Here is a 14462-nt window from a genome sequence, read left to right as displayed (position 1 = left end):
ACACTTTAGGAACATTTAAGCGGTTATTGGATAGGCACATGGAGCACACCAGAATGATAGGGAGTGGGATAGCTTGATCTTGGTTTGAGATAAAGCTCGGCACAACATCGTGGGCTGAAGGGCCTGTTCTGTGCTGTACTGTTCTATAAGAGTATTTATTGCTCATCCCCACCAGATACTTGCTGTGTAGCAGTTTAAGTCTTGGCTCTGTGCCTTGTACCATCTCTACGGTTAGATACAGGAGCTCACAGTGAGCCCTAGGACAGATATTAGGAATAGGAACATAAGAACATAAGAACTAGGAGCAGGAGTAGGCCATCTGGTCCCTCGAGCCTGCTCCACCATTCAATAAGATCATGGCTGATCTTTCGTGGACTCAGCTCCACTTACCCGCCCGCTCACCATAACCCTTAATTCCTTTACTGTTCAAAAATTTATCGATCCTTGCCTTAAAAACATTCAATGAGGTAGCCTCAACTGCTTCATTGGGCAGGGAATTCCCACAGATTCACAACCCTTTGTGTGAAGAAGTTCCTCCTCAACTCAGTCCTAAATCTGCTCCCCCTTATTTTGAGGCCATAGCCCCTAGTTCTAGTTTCACCCACCAGTGGAAACAACTTCCCTGCTTCTATCTTATCTATTCCCTTCATAATCTTATATGCTTCTATAAGATCCCCCTCATTCTTCTGAATTCCAATGAGTATAGCCCCAGTCTACTCAATCTCTCCTCATAAGCCAACCCTCTCAACTCCGGAATCAATCTAGTGAATCTCCTCTGCACCCCCTCCAGTGCCAGTGTATCCTTTCTCAAGTAAGGAGACCAAAACAGTACACAGTACTCCAGGTGTGGCCTCACCAGCACCTTATACAGCTGCAACATAACCTCGCTGTTTTTAAACTCCATCCCTCTCGCAATGAAGGATAAAATTCCATTTGCCTTCTTAATTACCTGCTGCACCTGCAAACCAACTCCTTGAGATTCCTGCACAAGGACACCCAGGTCCCTCTGCACAGCAGCATGCTGCAATTTTTTACCATTTAAATAATAGTCCATTTTGCTGTTATTCCTACCAAAATGGATGACCTCACATTTACCAACATTGTACTCCATCTGCCAGACCCTCGCCCACTCACTTAGACTATCTATATCCCTTTGCAGACTTTCAGCATCCTCTGCACACTTTGCTCTTCCACCCATCTAAGTGTCATCTGCGAATTTTGACACACTACACTTGGTCCCCAACTCCAAATCACCTCTGTAAATTGTAAACAATTGCGGTCCCAACACTGATCCCTGAGGCACACCACTGGTCACTGATCGCCAACCAGAAAAACACCCATTTACCCCCACTCTTTGCTTTCTGTTAGTTAACCAATCCTCTATCCATGCTAATACATTACCCGTAACACTGTGCACCTTTATCTTACGTAGCAGTCTTTGATGCGGCACCTTGTCAAATGCCTTCTGGAAATCCAGATACACCACATCCCCAGGTTCCCCATTGTCCACTGCACATGTAATGTTCTCAAAGAATTCCACCAGATTAGTCAAACATGACCTTCCCTTCATGAACCCATGCTGCATCTTACCAATGGGACAATTTATATCCAGATGTCTCGCTATTTCTTCCTTGATGATAGATTCAAGCATTTTCCCTACTATAGAAGATAAGCTAACCGGCCTATAGTTACCCGCCTTTTATCGACCTCCTTTTTTAAACAGTGGCATCACATTTGCAGAGTGTTACAGTGAGGGGTGTGGGATAACTAGAGATTGGGGGGGAAGGGAAAGTCTGGGAACCAAGAGGTGAAGGAATCAGTGGGAAGCGTAGCTGCTTAGGATTACAAAAAATCACGAAAAGACAGCACTCAGGAGAGGTTACGATAGTCCCCATCTCACAAAATATGACACAGTGTCTGGAAAGGCTCAGTAGACCAAGGTCCACCACACTACGAAAACAAAAAGGGACGGTCAATAGGGAATTAAAGGTGCTATATTTAAATGCCCGCAGTGTCCGGAACAAGATAGATGAGCTTGTGGCCCAGATTGTGACTGGCAGGTATGATGTGGTAGGCATCACAGAGACGTGGTTGCAGGGGGTTCAGGACTGGCAGTTAAACATCCAGGGATTCACAACCTATCGAAAAGACAGAGGGGTGGGTAGAGGGGGCGGGGTTGCCTTGTTAATTAGAAATGAAATTAAATCAATAGCACTAAACGACATAGGGTCAGACGATGTGGAGTCTGTGTGGGTAGAGTTGAGGAACCACAAAGGCAAAAAAACCATAATGGGAGTTATGTACAGGCCTCCTGACAGTGGTCAGGACCAGGGGCACAAAATGCACCACAAAATAGAAAGGGCATGTCAGAAAGGCAAGGTCACAGTGATCATGGGGGATTTCAATATGCAGGTGGACTGGGTAAATAATGTTGCCAGTGGACCCAAAGAAAGAACATAGAACATAGAACATAGAAAGTCACAGCACAAACAGGCCCTTCGGCCCACAAGTTGCGCCGATCACATCCCCACCTCTAGGCCTATCTATAGCCCTCAATCCCATTAAATCCCATGTACTCATCCAGAAGTCTCTTAAAAGACCCCAACGAGTTTGCCTCCACCACCACCGACGTCAGCCGATTCCACTCACCCACCACCCTCTGAGTGAAAAACTTACCCCTGACATCCCCCCTGTACCTACCCCCCAGCACCTTAAACCTGTGTCCTCTCGTAGCAACCATTTCAGCCCTTGGAAATAGCCTCTGAGAGTCCACCCTATCCAGACCCCTCAACATCTTGTAAACCTCTATCAGGTCACCTCTCATCCTTCGTCTCTCCAGGGAGAAGAGACCAAGCTCCCTCAACCTATCCTCATAAGGCATGCCCCCCAATCCAGGCAACATCCTTGTAAATCTCCTCTGCACCCTTTCAATGGCTTCAACATCTTTCCTGTAATGAGGTGACCAGAACTGCGCGCAGTACTCCAAGTGGGGTCTAACCAGGGTCCTATAAAGCTGCAGCATTATCTCCCGACTCCTAAACTCAATCCCTCGATTAATGAAGGCTAGTACGCCATACGCCTTCTTGACCGCATCCTCCACCTGCGAGGCCGATTTAAGAGTCCTATGGACCCGGACCCCAAGGTCCTTCTGATCCTCTACACTGCTAAGAATGGTACCCTTCATTTTATACTGCTGCTCCATCCCATTGGATCTGCCAAAATGGATCACTACACACTTATCCGGGTTGAAGTCCATCTGCCACTTCTCCGCCCAGTCTTGCATTCTATCTATGTCTCGCTGCAACTTCTGACATCCCTCCAAACTATCCACAACACCACCTACCTTGGTGTCGTCAGCAAACTTACCAACCCATCCCTCCACTTCCTCATCCAGGTCATTTATGAAAATGACAAACAGCAAGGGTCCCAGAACAGATCCCTGGGGCACTCCACTGGTCACTGACCTCCATGCAGAGAAAGACCCCTCCACAGCCACTCTCTGCCTTCTGCAGGCAAGCCAGTTCTGGATCCACAAGGCAACAGCCCCTTGGATCCCATGCCCTCTCACTTTCTCAAGAAGCCTTGCATGGGGGACCTTATCGAACGCTTTGCTGAAGTCCATATAGACCACATCCACCGCTCTTCCTTCGTCAATGTGCTTGGTCACATTTTCAAAGAACTCAACTCAAAGGGAATTCATTGAATGTTTACAGGATGGCTTTTTGGAACAGCTTGTGATGGAGCCCACGAGGGAACAGGCTATTCTGGACTTAGTGTTATGTAATGAGCCAGACGTGATAAAAGATCTTAAAGTAAGGGAACACTTAGGAAGCAGTGATCATAATATGGTAGAATTCAGTCTGCAATTTGAAAGAAGGAAGGCAGAATCAGATGTGAAGGTTCTACAGTTAAATAAAGGTAATTACAGGCGCATGAGGGAGGAACTGACAAAAATCGACTGGAAGCAGAGCCTAATGGGAAAGACAGTAGAACAGCAATGGCAGGAGTTTCTGGGAGTAATTGAGGACACAGTGCAGAGGTTCATCCCAAACAAAAGAAAGGTTATCAGAGGGGGGATTAGGCAGCCATGGCTGACAAAGGAAGTCAGGGAATGCATCAAGGCAAAAGAGAGAGCCTATAATGTGGCAAAGAGTAGTGGGAAGTCAGAAGATTGGGAAGGCTATAAAAACAAACAGAGGATAACAAAGAGAGAAATAAGGAAGGAGAGGATCAAATATGAAGGTAGGCTAGCCAGTAACATTAGGAATGATAGTAAAAGTTTCTTTAAATACATTAAAAACAAACGGGAGGCAAAAGTAGACATTGGGCCGCTCCAAAATGACGCTGGTAATCTAGTGATGGGAGACAAGGAAATAGCTGAGGAACTTAATAAGTACTTTGCGTCAGTCTTCACAGTAGAAGACATGAGTAATATCCCAACAATTCAGGAAAGTCAGGGGGCAGAGTTGAATATGGTTGCCATCACAAAGGAGAAAGTGCTAGAGAAACTAAAAGGTCTGAAAATTGATAAATCTCCGGGCCCAGATGGGCTACATCCTAGAGTTCTAAAGGAGATAGCTGAAGAAATAGTGGAGGCGTTAGTTATGATCTTTCAAAAGTCACTGGAGTCAGGGAAAGTCCCAGAGGATTGGAAAATCGCTGTTGTAACCCCACTGTTCAAGAAGGGAACAAGAAAAAAGATGGAAAATTATAGGCCAATTAGCCTAACCTCAGTTGTTGGCAAAATTCTAGAATCCATCGTTAAGGATGAGATTTCTAAATTCTTGGAAGTGCAGGGTCGGATTAAGACAAGTCAGCATGGATTTAGTAAGGGGAGGTCGTGCCTGACAAACCTGTTAGAGTTCTTTGAAGAGATAACAAATAGGTTAGACCAAGGAGAGCCAATGGATGTTATCTATCTTGACTTCCAAAAGGCCTTTGACAAGGTGCCTCACGGGAGACTGCTGAGTAAAATAAGGGCCCATGGTATTCGAGGCAAGGTACTAACATGGATTGACGATTGGCTGTCAGACAGAAGGCAGAGAGTTGGGATAAAAGGTTCTTTCTCAGAATGGCAACCGGTGACAAGTGGTGTCCCGCAGGGTTCAGTGTTGGGGCCACAGCTGTTCTCTTTATATATTAACGATCTAGATGACGGGACTGGGAGCATTCTGGCCAAGTTTGCCGATGATACAAAGATAGGTGGAGGGGCAGGTAGTATTGAGGAGGTGGGGAGGCTGCAGAAAGATTTAGACAGTTTAGGAGAGTGGTCCAAGAAGTGGCTGATGAAATTCAACGTGGGCAAGTGCGAGGTCGTACACTTTGGAAAAAAGAATAGAGGCATGGACTATTTTCTAAACGGTGACAAAATTCATAATGCTAAAGTGCAAAGGGACTTGGGAGTCCTAGTCCAGGATTCTCTAAAGGTAAACTTGCAGGTTGAGTCCGTAATTAAGAAAGCAAATGTAATGTTGTCATTTATCTCAAGAGGCTTGGAATACAAAAGCAGGGATGTACTTCTGAGGCTTTATAAAGCACTGGTTAGGCCCCATTTGGAGTACTGTGAGCAATTTTGGGCCCCACACCTCAGGAAGGACATACTGGCACTGGAGCGGGTCCAGCGGAGATTCACACGGATGATCCCAGGAATGGTAGGCCTGACATACGATGAACGTCTGAGGATCGTGGGATTATATTCATTGGAGTTTAGGAGGTTGAGGGGAGATCTGATAGAAACTTACAAGATAATGAACGGCTTAGATAGGATGGACGTAGGGAAGTTGTTTCCATTAACAGGGGAGACTAGGACGCGGGGGCACAGCCTTAGAATAAAAGGGAGTCACTTTAGAACAGAGATGAGGAGAAATTTCTTCAGCCAGAGAGTGGTGGGTCTGTGGAATTCATTGCCACAGAGGGCTGTGGAGGCCGAGACGTTGAGCGTCTTCAAGACAGAAATTGATAAATTCTTGATTTCTCGAGGAATTAAGGGCTATGGGGAGAGAGCGGGTAAATGGAGTTGAAATCAACCATGATTGAATGGTGGAGTGGACTCGATGGGCCGAATGGCCTTACTTCCGCTCCTATGTCTTATGGTCTTATGGTCTTATATATCAGAGTGTTACAGTATTCACTGTTGGGAAAAGCATGGATGTTCGGGAACTTGGGGAAATAAATTGTGATGTCTTGAGGAGTGTATATATTACAGAGAAGGAGGTGTTGGAAGTCTTAAAATGCATCAAGGTAGATAAATCCCTGAGACCTGATGAAGTGTATCCCAAGGCACTGTGGGAGGCTAGGGAGGAAATTGCGGGTCCCCGAGCAGAGATACTTGAATCTCGGGTGAGGTGCCTGAAGATTGGAGGGTGGCAAATGTTGTGCCTTTGTTTAAGAAGGGCTGCAGGGAAAAGCCTGGGAACTACAGGTCGGTGAGCCTCACATCTGTAGTGGGTAAGTTGTTAGAAGGTATTTTGAGAGACAGGATCTACAGGCATTTAGAGATGCAAGGACTGATTAGGGACAGTCAGCATGGCTTTGTGAGTGGAAAATCATGTCTCACAAATTTGATTGAGTTTTTTGAAGGGGTAACCAAGAAGGTAGATGAGGGCAGTGCAGCTGATGTTGTCTACATGGACTTTAGCAAGACCTTTGACAAGGGTACCGCATGGTTGGTTGTTGCATAAGGTTAAATCTCATGGGATCCAGGCTGAGGTATCTAAATGGAGACAAAATTGGCTTCTTGACAGAATGTGGAGATGCCGGCGTTGGACTGGGGTAAACACAGTAAGAAGTCTCTGGTGAGACTTCTTGACAGAAGCCAGAGGGTGGTTGTAGAGAGTTGTTTTTCAAACTGGAGGCCTGTGACCAGCGGTGTGCCTCAGGGATCAGTGCTGGGCCCACTGTTATTTGTCATTTATATTAATGGTTAATATAGGGGGCATGGTTAGTAAGTTTGCAGATGACACCAAGACTGGTGGCATAGTAGACAGTGAAGAAAGTTATCTCGGATTGCAAAGGGATCTTGATCAATTGGGCCAGTGGGCTGACGAATGGCAGATGGAGTTTAATTTAGATAAATGTAGGTGTAGTGGACAGTGAGGAAGGTTTTCAAAGCTTGCAGAGGGATTTGGACCAGCTAGAAAAATGGGCTGAAAAATGGCAAATAGAGTTTAATGCAGACAAGTGTGAGGTATTGCACTTTGGAAGGACAAACCAAGGTAGAACATACAAGGTAAATGGTAGGACACTGAAGAGTGCAGTAGAACAGAGGGATCTGGGAATACAGATACATGATTCCCTAAAAGTGGCGTCACAGGTAGATAGGGTCGTAAAGAGTGCTTTTGGTACATTGGCCTTTATAAATCGGACTATTGAGTATTGGAGTTGGGATGTTATGGTGAGGTTGTATAAGACATTGGTGAGGCCGAATTTAGAGTATTGTGAGCAGTTTTGGTCACCTAATTACAGGAAGGATATTAATAAGGTTGAAAGAGAAGGTTTACAAGGATGTTGCTGGGACTTGAGAAACTGAGTTACAGAGAAAGGTTGATTAGGTTAGGACTTTATTCCCTGGGGCGTAGAAGAATGAGGGGAGATTTGATCGAGGTGTATAAAATTATGATGGGTATAGATAGAGTGAATGCAAGCAGGCTTTTTCCACTGAGGCTCGGGGAGAAAAAAACTAGAGGACATGGGTTAAGGGTGAGGGGGGAAAAGTTTAAAGGGAATATTAGGGGGGGCTTCTTCACATAGAGAGTGGTGGGAGTGTGGAATGAGCTGCCGGATAAAGTGGTAAATGCGGGGTCACTTTTAACATTTAAGAAAAACTTGGACAGGTTCATGGATGAGAGGGGTGTGGAGGGATATGGTCCAGGTGCAGGTCAGTGGGACTAGGCATAAAATGGTTCGGCACAGGCAAGAAGGGCCAAAAGACCTGTTTCTGTGCTGTAATGTTCTATGGTTCTATGGTTCTTAATGTGAGATGATGCATTTTGGTAGATTGAACCAGGGTCGGACTTATTCAGGTAATGGTAGGGCGTTGGGGAGAGTTACAGGACAAAGAGATCTAGGGGTACGTGTTCATAGTGCCTTGAAAGTGGAGTCACAGGTGGACAGAGTGGTGAAGAAGGCATTCAGCATGCTTGGTTTCATTGGTCAGAACCTTGAATACAGGAGTTGGGACGTCTTGTTGAAATTGTACAAGACATTGGTAAGGCATCACTTGGAATACTGTATACAGTTCTGGTCACCCTATTATAGAAAGGATGTTATTAAACTAGAAAGAGTGCAGAAAAGATTTACTAGGATGCTCCCGGGACTTGATGGTTTGAATTATAAGGAAAGGCTGGATAGACTGGGACTTTTTTCTCTGGAGCGTAGGAGGCTGAGGGGTGATCTGAAAGAGGTCTATAAAATAATGAAAGGCACAGATCAACTAGATCGTCAATATCTTTTTCCAAAGGTAGGGGAGTCTAAAATTAGAGGGCATAGGTTTAAGGTGAGAGCGGAGAGATACAAAAGTGTCCAGAGGGGCAATTTTTTCACACAGAGGGTGGTGAGTGTCTGGAACAAGCTGCCAGAGGCAGTAGTAGAGGCGGGTACAATTTTGTCTTTTAAAAAACATTTAGACGGTTACATGGTAATATGGGTATTGAGGGATATGGGCCAAATGTGGGCAATTGGGACTAGCTTAAGGGTTAAAAAAAGGGGCTGTAAACCTCAATGACTCTATGACTCTGAGAGTGCGGGATATATCAGAGTGTTACAGTGAGGGGCGTGGGATATATCAGAGTGTTACAGTGAGGGGTGTGGGGTGTATCAGAGTGTTACAGTGAGGGGTGTGGGATATATGAGAGTGTTACAGTGAGGGGTGTGAGATATATCAGAGTGTTACAGTGAGGGGTGTGGGCTATATCAGAGTGTTACAGTGGGGGTGTGGGATATATCAGAGTGTTACAGTGAGGGGTGTGGGGTATATCAGAGTGTTACAGTGAGGGGTGTGGGCTATATCAGAGTGTTACAGTGAGGGGTGTGGGATATATCAGAGTGTTACAGTGAGGGGTGTGGGGTATATCAGAGTGTTACAATGAGGGGTGCGGGGTATATCAGTGTGTTACAGTGAGGGGTGTGGGGTATATCAGAGTGTTACAGTGAGGGGTGTGGGGTGTATCAGAGTGTTACAGTGAGGGGTGTGGGGTATATCAGAGTGTTACAGTGAAGGGTGTGGGGTATATCAGAGTGTTACAGTGAGGGGTGTGGGGTGTATCAGAGTGTTACAGTGAGGGGTGTGGGGTGTATCAGAGTGTTACAGTGAGGGGTGTGGGGTATATCAGAGTGTTACAGTGAAGGGTGTGGGGTATATCAGAGTGTTACAATGAGGGGTGTGGGGTATATCAGAGTGTTACAGTGAGGGGTGTGGGGTGTATCAGAGTGTTACAGTGAGGGGTGTGGGGTATATCAGAGTGTTACAGTGAGGGGTGTGGGGTATATCAGAGTGTTACAGTGAAGGGTGTGGGGTATATCAGAGTGTTACAGTGAGGGGCGTGGGATATATCAGAGTGTTACAGTGAGGGGTGTATCAGAGCGTTACAGTGAGGGGTGTGGGATATATGAGAGTGTTACAGTGAGGGGTGTGGGATATATCAGAGTGTTACAGTGAGGGGCGTGGGATATATCAGAGTGTTACAGTGAGGGGTGTATCAGAGCGTTACAGTGAGGGGTGTGGGATATATGAGAGTGTTACAGTGAGGGGTGTGGGATATATCAGAGTGTTACAGTGAGGGGTGTGGGATATATCAGAGTGTTACAGTGAGGGGTGTGGGATATATCAGAGTGTTACAGTGAGGGGTGTGGGATATATGAGAGTGTTACAGTGAGGGGTGTGGGGTATATCAGAGTGTTACAGTGAGGGGTGTATCAGAGTGTTACAGTGAGGGGTGCGGGGTATATCAGAGTGTTACAGTGAGGGGTGTGGGGTATATCAGACTGTTACAGTGAGGGGTGTGGGGTATATCAGAACGTTACAGTGAGGGGAGTGGGATATATCAGAGTGTTACAGTGAGGGGTGTGGGATATATCAGAGTGTTACAGTGAGGGGTGTGGGATATATCAGAGTGTTACAATGAGGGGTATGGGGTATATCAGAGTGTTACAATGAGGGGTATGGGGTATATCAGAGTGTTACAGTGAGGGGTGTGGGATATATCAGAGTGTTACAGTGAGGGGTGTGGGGTATATCAGAGTGTTACAGTGAGGGGTGTATCAGAGTGTTACAGTGAGGGGTGTGGGGTATATCAGTGTTACAATGAGGGGTGTGGGGTATATCAGAGTGTTACAGTGAGGGGCGTGGGGTATATCAGAGTGTTACAGTAAGGGGTGTGGGGTATATCAGAGTGTTACAGTGAGGGGTGTGGGATATATCAGAGTGTTACAGTGAGGGGTATGGGGTATATCAGAGTGTTACAGTGAGGGGTGTGGGGTATATCAGAGTGTTACAGTGAGGGGCGTGGGATATATCAGAGTGTTACAGTGAGTGTTGTGGGGTATATCAGAGTGTTACAGTGAGGGGTGTGGGGTATATCAGAGTGTTACAGTGAGGGGTGTGGGGTATATCAGAGTGTTACACTGAGGGGTGTGGGGTATATCAGAGTGTTACAGTGAGGGGCGTGGGGTATATCAGAGAGTGTTACAGTGAGGGGTGTGGGGTATATCAGAGTGTTACACTGAGGGGTGTGGGGTATATCAGAGTGTTACAGTGAGGGGCGTGGGGTATATCAGAGAGTGTTACAGTGAGGGGTGTGGGGTATATCAGAGTGTTACAGTGAGGGGCGTGGGGTATATCAGAGTGTTACAGTGAGGGGTGTGGGGTATATCAGAGTGTTACAGTGAGGGGTGTGGGGTATATCAGAGTGTTACACTGAGGGGTGTGGGGTATATCAGTGTTACAATGAGGGGTGTGGCGTGTATCAGAGTGTTACAGTGAGGGGTGTGGGGTATATCAGAGTGTTACAGTGAGGGGTGTGGGGTGTATCAGAGTGTTACAGTGAGGGGTGTGGGGTATATCAGAGTGTTACAGTGAGGGGTGTGGGGTGTATCAGAGTGTTACAGTGAGGGGTGTGTGGTATATCAGAGTGTTACACTGAGGGGTGTGGGGTGTATCAGAGTGTTAAAGTGAAGGGTGTGGGCTATATCAGAGTGTTACAGTGAGGGGTGTGGGGTATATCAGAGTGTTACAGTGAGGGGCGTGGGGTGTATCAGAGTGTTACAGTGAGGGGTGTTAATGCACAATGTTACAGAGTATAGCATTTTATTACTTCTGTTCTGCTGTGGATGTCATTTTGAATATATAACATTGGATGGGATTATTGTGTAGTGAGGAGCTGAAATGCAGCGAGAACCACTCCCAACCCTCACCCACACCTCCTGCAGCGTCAGAAAAGCTGGAGGCCATTCAGCCCACCAGTCCGGTCAGTTTATTCATTCATTCCTGGGCCATGGGTGTCGCTGGCTGGACCAGCATTTATTGCCCATCCCTCGTCGCCCTTGTTCAGAGGGCAGTTGAGAGTCAACTACATTGCTGTGGCTCTGGAGTCACATGTAGGCCAGACCGGGTAAGGACGGCAGATTTCCTTCCCTAAAGGACATCAGTGACCCAGATGGGTTTTTCCGACAATCGACAATGGGTCATCGGTAGAAAGGTTCAGCCAGTTCCCCCCATTTCACCACTGATGTTTTGGGACAACTTCTCATTCAGAATGACTGCTACGTTATCCTCGATCAGGAAGTCCATTCAAGCTACTGCTTGAATTACAGTAATTGTCAAAAACTGATTTAAATGCTAACATTGTTCAAAGGACAGCACGGTGGCACAGTGGTTAGCACTGCTGCCTCACAGCGCCAGGGACCCGGGTTCAATTCCGGCATCGGGTCACTGTCTGTGTGGAGTCTGTACTTTCTCCCCGTGTCTGCGTGGGTTTCCTCCGGGTGCTCTGGTTTCCTCCCACACTCCAAAAATGTGCAGGTTATGTGGATTGGCCATGCTAAATTGTCCCTTAGTGTCCAAAGATGTGTAGGTTAAGTGGATTGGCCATGCTAAATTGCCCCTTCGTGTCCAAAAATGTGTAGGTTAGGTGGATTGGCCGTGCTAAATTGCCCCTTAGTGTGCAAAGATGTGTAGGTTAGGTGGATTGGCCGTGCTAAATTGCCCCTTTGTGTCCAAAGATGTGCAAGTTAGGTGGATTCCCCTTGCTAAATTGCCCCTTAGTGTCCAAAGATGTGCGGGTTAGGTGGATTGGCCATGCTAAATTGCCCCTCAGTGTCAAAAGATGTGTAGGTTAGGTGGATTGGCCATGCTAAATTGCCCCTTAGTGTCCAAAGATGTGTAGGTTAGGTGGATTGGCCGTGCTAAATTTCCCATTAGTGTCCAAAGATGTGTAGGTTAGGTGGATTGGCCATGCTAAATTGCCCCTTAGTGTCCAAAGATGTGCGGGTTAGGTGGATTGGCCATGCTAAATTGCCCCTTAGTGTCCAAAGATGTGTAGGTTAAGGGGATTAGCGGGTGTCAGGAATAGAGCGGGAGTGGGACTGGATAAGATGCTCGGTTGGAGAATCGGTGCAGACCCGATGGGCTGAATGGCCTTCTTGTAAAGCCAGGCGCTGAGTTTGGGTGACTGAGCAGACGATTATTGACGACGTTCTTTGTGCTTCAGTGCAGAGTCCCCAGCATCTCAACACCTCTCCCTCCGTGCAGTACACTCGGAGCTGTTCCCGGCAGGGGCTGGAGAACGGCGAACACTCCGGGTGCGCGGAGCTCCAGGCTCCGCTGAATATGGCCAAGGAGGTGGGATCGCAGGCCTGCCCATCGGGCATCTACTGGCAGCAGGTAGGGGCGGGTGCAGCTGCTTTTTTCTGTGTACGCGCGCTCATTCACCTTGAAGTCTGCGTTCCCTGGAGAAAGTTCATGCACAGTTGTTAGTCTGAACATGCACTGACCTCACTGAGGCCCACGAGGTGGGCTTCTTGGAGTATGAGCTCCCTGATTGAGGTAATCATTGCCTGCCCAATCAGGGAGACTCACCTGTCCAACTACATTGAGGAAAGTCAGGGCTCCTGACACTCCAGATTCTGACCTTCTACCTGAAGCGCTCGGAGGAGTGGAGATACGCTTTAAAATAGAGGGAACAATCGCCTCTGAGGAGCTAATTCAGAACAATAAATTATTCTCTTTTCTGGAAACCTCGATGAATATTGGTCACTTCCTCTTGTCCAAATGATGACTACTCGTGTGCAAGCGAGTGTCAGCGGGACTAACAGTGGGGTGTAACAAGGATAGGGCCTTTTGATTTGATTTATTATTGTCACATGTATTGGGATACAGTTATCAGTTCTTGTTTCTTGCGCGCGATACGGACAAAGCATACCGTTCATAGAGAAGGAAAGGAGAGAGTGCAGAATGTAGTGTTACAGACATAGCTAGGGTGTAGAGAAAGATCAACTTAATGCGAGGTAGGTCCATTCACAAGTCTTGACAGCAGCAGGGAAGAAGCTGTTCTTGAGTCGGTCGGTGCGTGACCTCAGACTTTTGTATCTATTTCCCGACGGAAGAAGGTGGAAGAGAGAATGTCCAGGGTGCGTGGGGTTCTTGATTATGCTGGCTGCTTTTCCCCGAGGCAGCGGGAAGTGTAGACAGAGTCAATGGATGGGAGGCTGGTTTGTGTGATGGATTGGGCTACATTCACGTCCCTTTGTAGTTTCTTGCGGTTTTGGGCAGAGCAGGAGCCCATACCAAGCTGTGATACAACCAGAAAGGTCTGGGTGGGATTGTTGTGGATGCAGGCTCGATGGGCCGAATGGCCTCCTTCTGCACCGTATGGATTCTATGATTGGAAGTAACAAGGGCACGGCAGGAGAATTCCAGCAAGAATTGAGCTGATATCAGTGAGCACAGCAGAAGCAAGGGAAAGACGGCAGAATCCAGTGTGACGTGTACGGTTCAGCTGCCGCTTAGGCCAGTGCATTTCACAAGCGCAAATGTTGTGGGAATTAATGGAATGTGTCCATTGGGCATGGAGGAGGGAAAATGACAATCAATTGTTGTTATTTTTGCAGGTTCACCAAGTTCCTCAGGCCTGTGCGAGAATGTCAGAGCAAAGGTAACACACTGCGCTGTGCACACCCTGCCTGTAGTTCGAGTACTCCCTGAAGGTTTATTGATGCGTCAGCTGTGGTTCAGTAGATAACACCTCTCAATCAGAAGGTCATGGGTTCAAGGCACAGGCCACAGGGCGAAATGCGTAAACCCGGCTGACACTTCCAACGTCAGTGCTGAGGGAGCACCGCACTGTGGGGTCAGTGCTGAGGGAGTGCCGCACTGTGGGAGGGTCAGCGCTGAGGGAGCACCGCACTGTGGGGTCAGTGCTGAGGGAGCGCCGCACAGTGGGAGGGTCAGCGCTGAGGGAGCACCGCAC

General features: G+C 47.2%; 1 protein-coding gene across 2 annotated transcripts in view; it reads left to right on the top strand.

Moving 5' to 3' along the window:
* Positions 1-14462, top strand: part of LOC144486840 (transcriptional-regulating factor 1-like) — a 77063-nt gene that overhangs the window by 17414 nt on the left and 45187 nt on the right. For both annotated transcript variants that reach the window (XM_078204862.1, XM_078204861.1), the window contains exons 4-5: positions 12705-12877; positions 14104-14147. In XM_078204862.1, the coding sequence (XP_078060988.1) occupies positions 12705-12877; positions 14104-14147 (217 nt within the window). The remainder of the gene's footprint in view (positions 1-12704; positions 12878-14103; positions 14148-14462) is intronic.

This window comes from Mustelus asterias, unplaced genomic scaffold, assembly GCF_964213995.1.
Source record: "Mustelus asterias unplaced genomic scaffold, sMusAst1.hap1.1 HAP1_SCAFFOLD_482, whole genome shotgun sequence".
Taxonomy (NCBI): Eukaryota; Metazoa; Chordata; class Chondrichthyes; order Carcharhiniformes; family Triakidae; genus Mustelus; species Mustelus asterias.
Note: the sequence above shows the minus strand (reverse complement) of the source record. Positions and strands in the feature narration are given on the sequence as shown.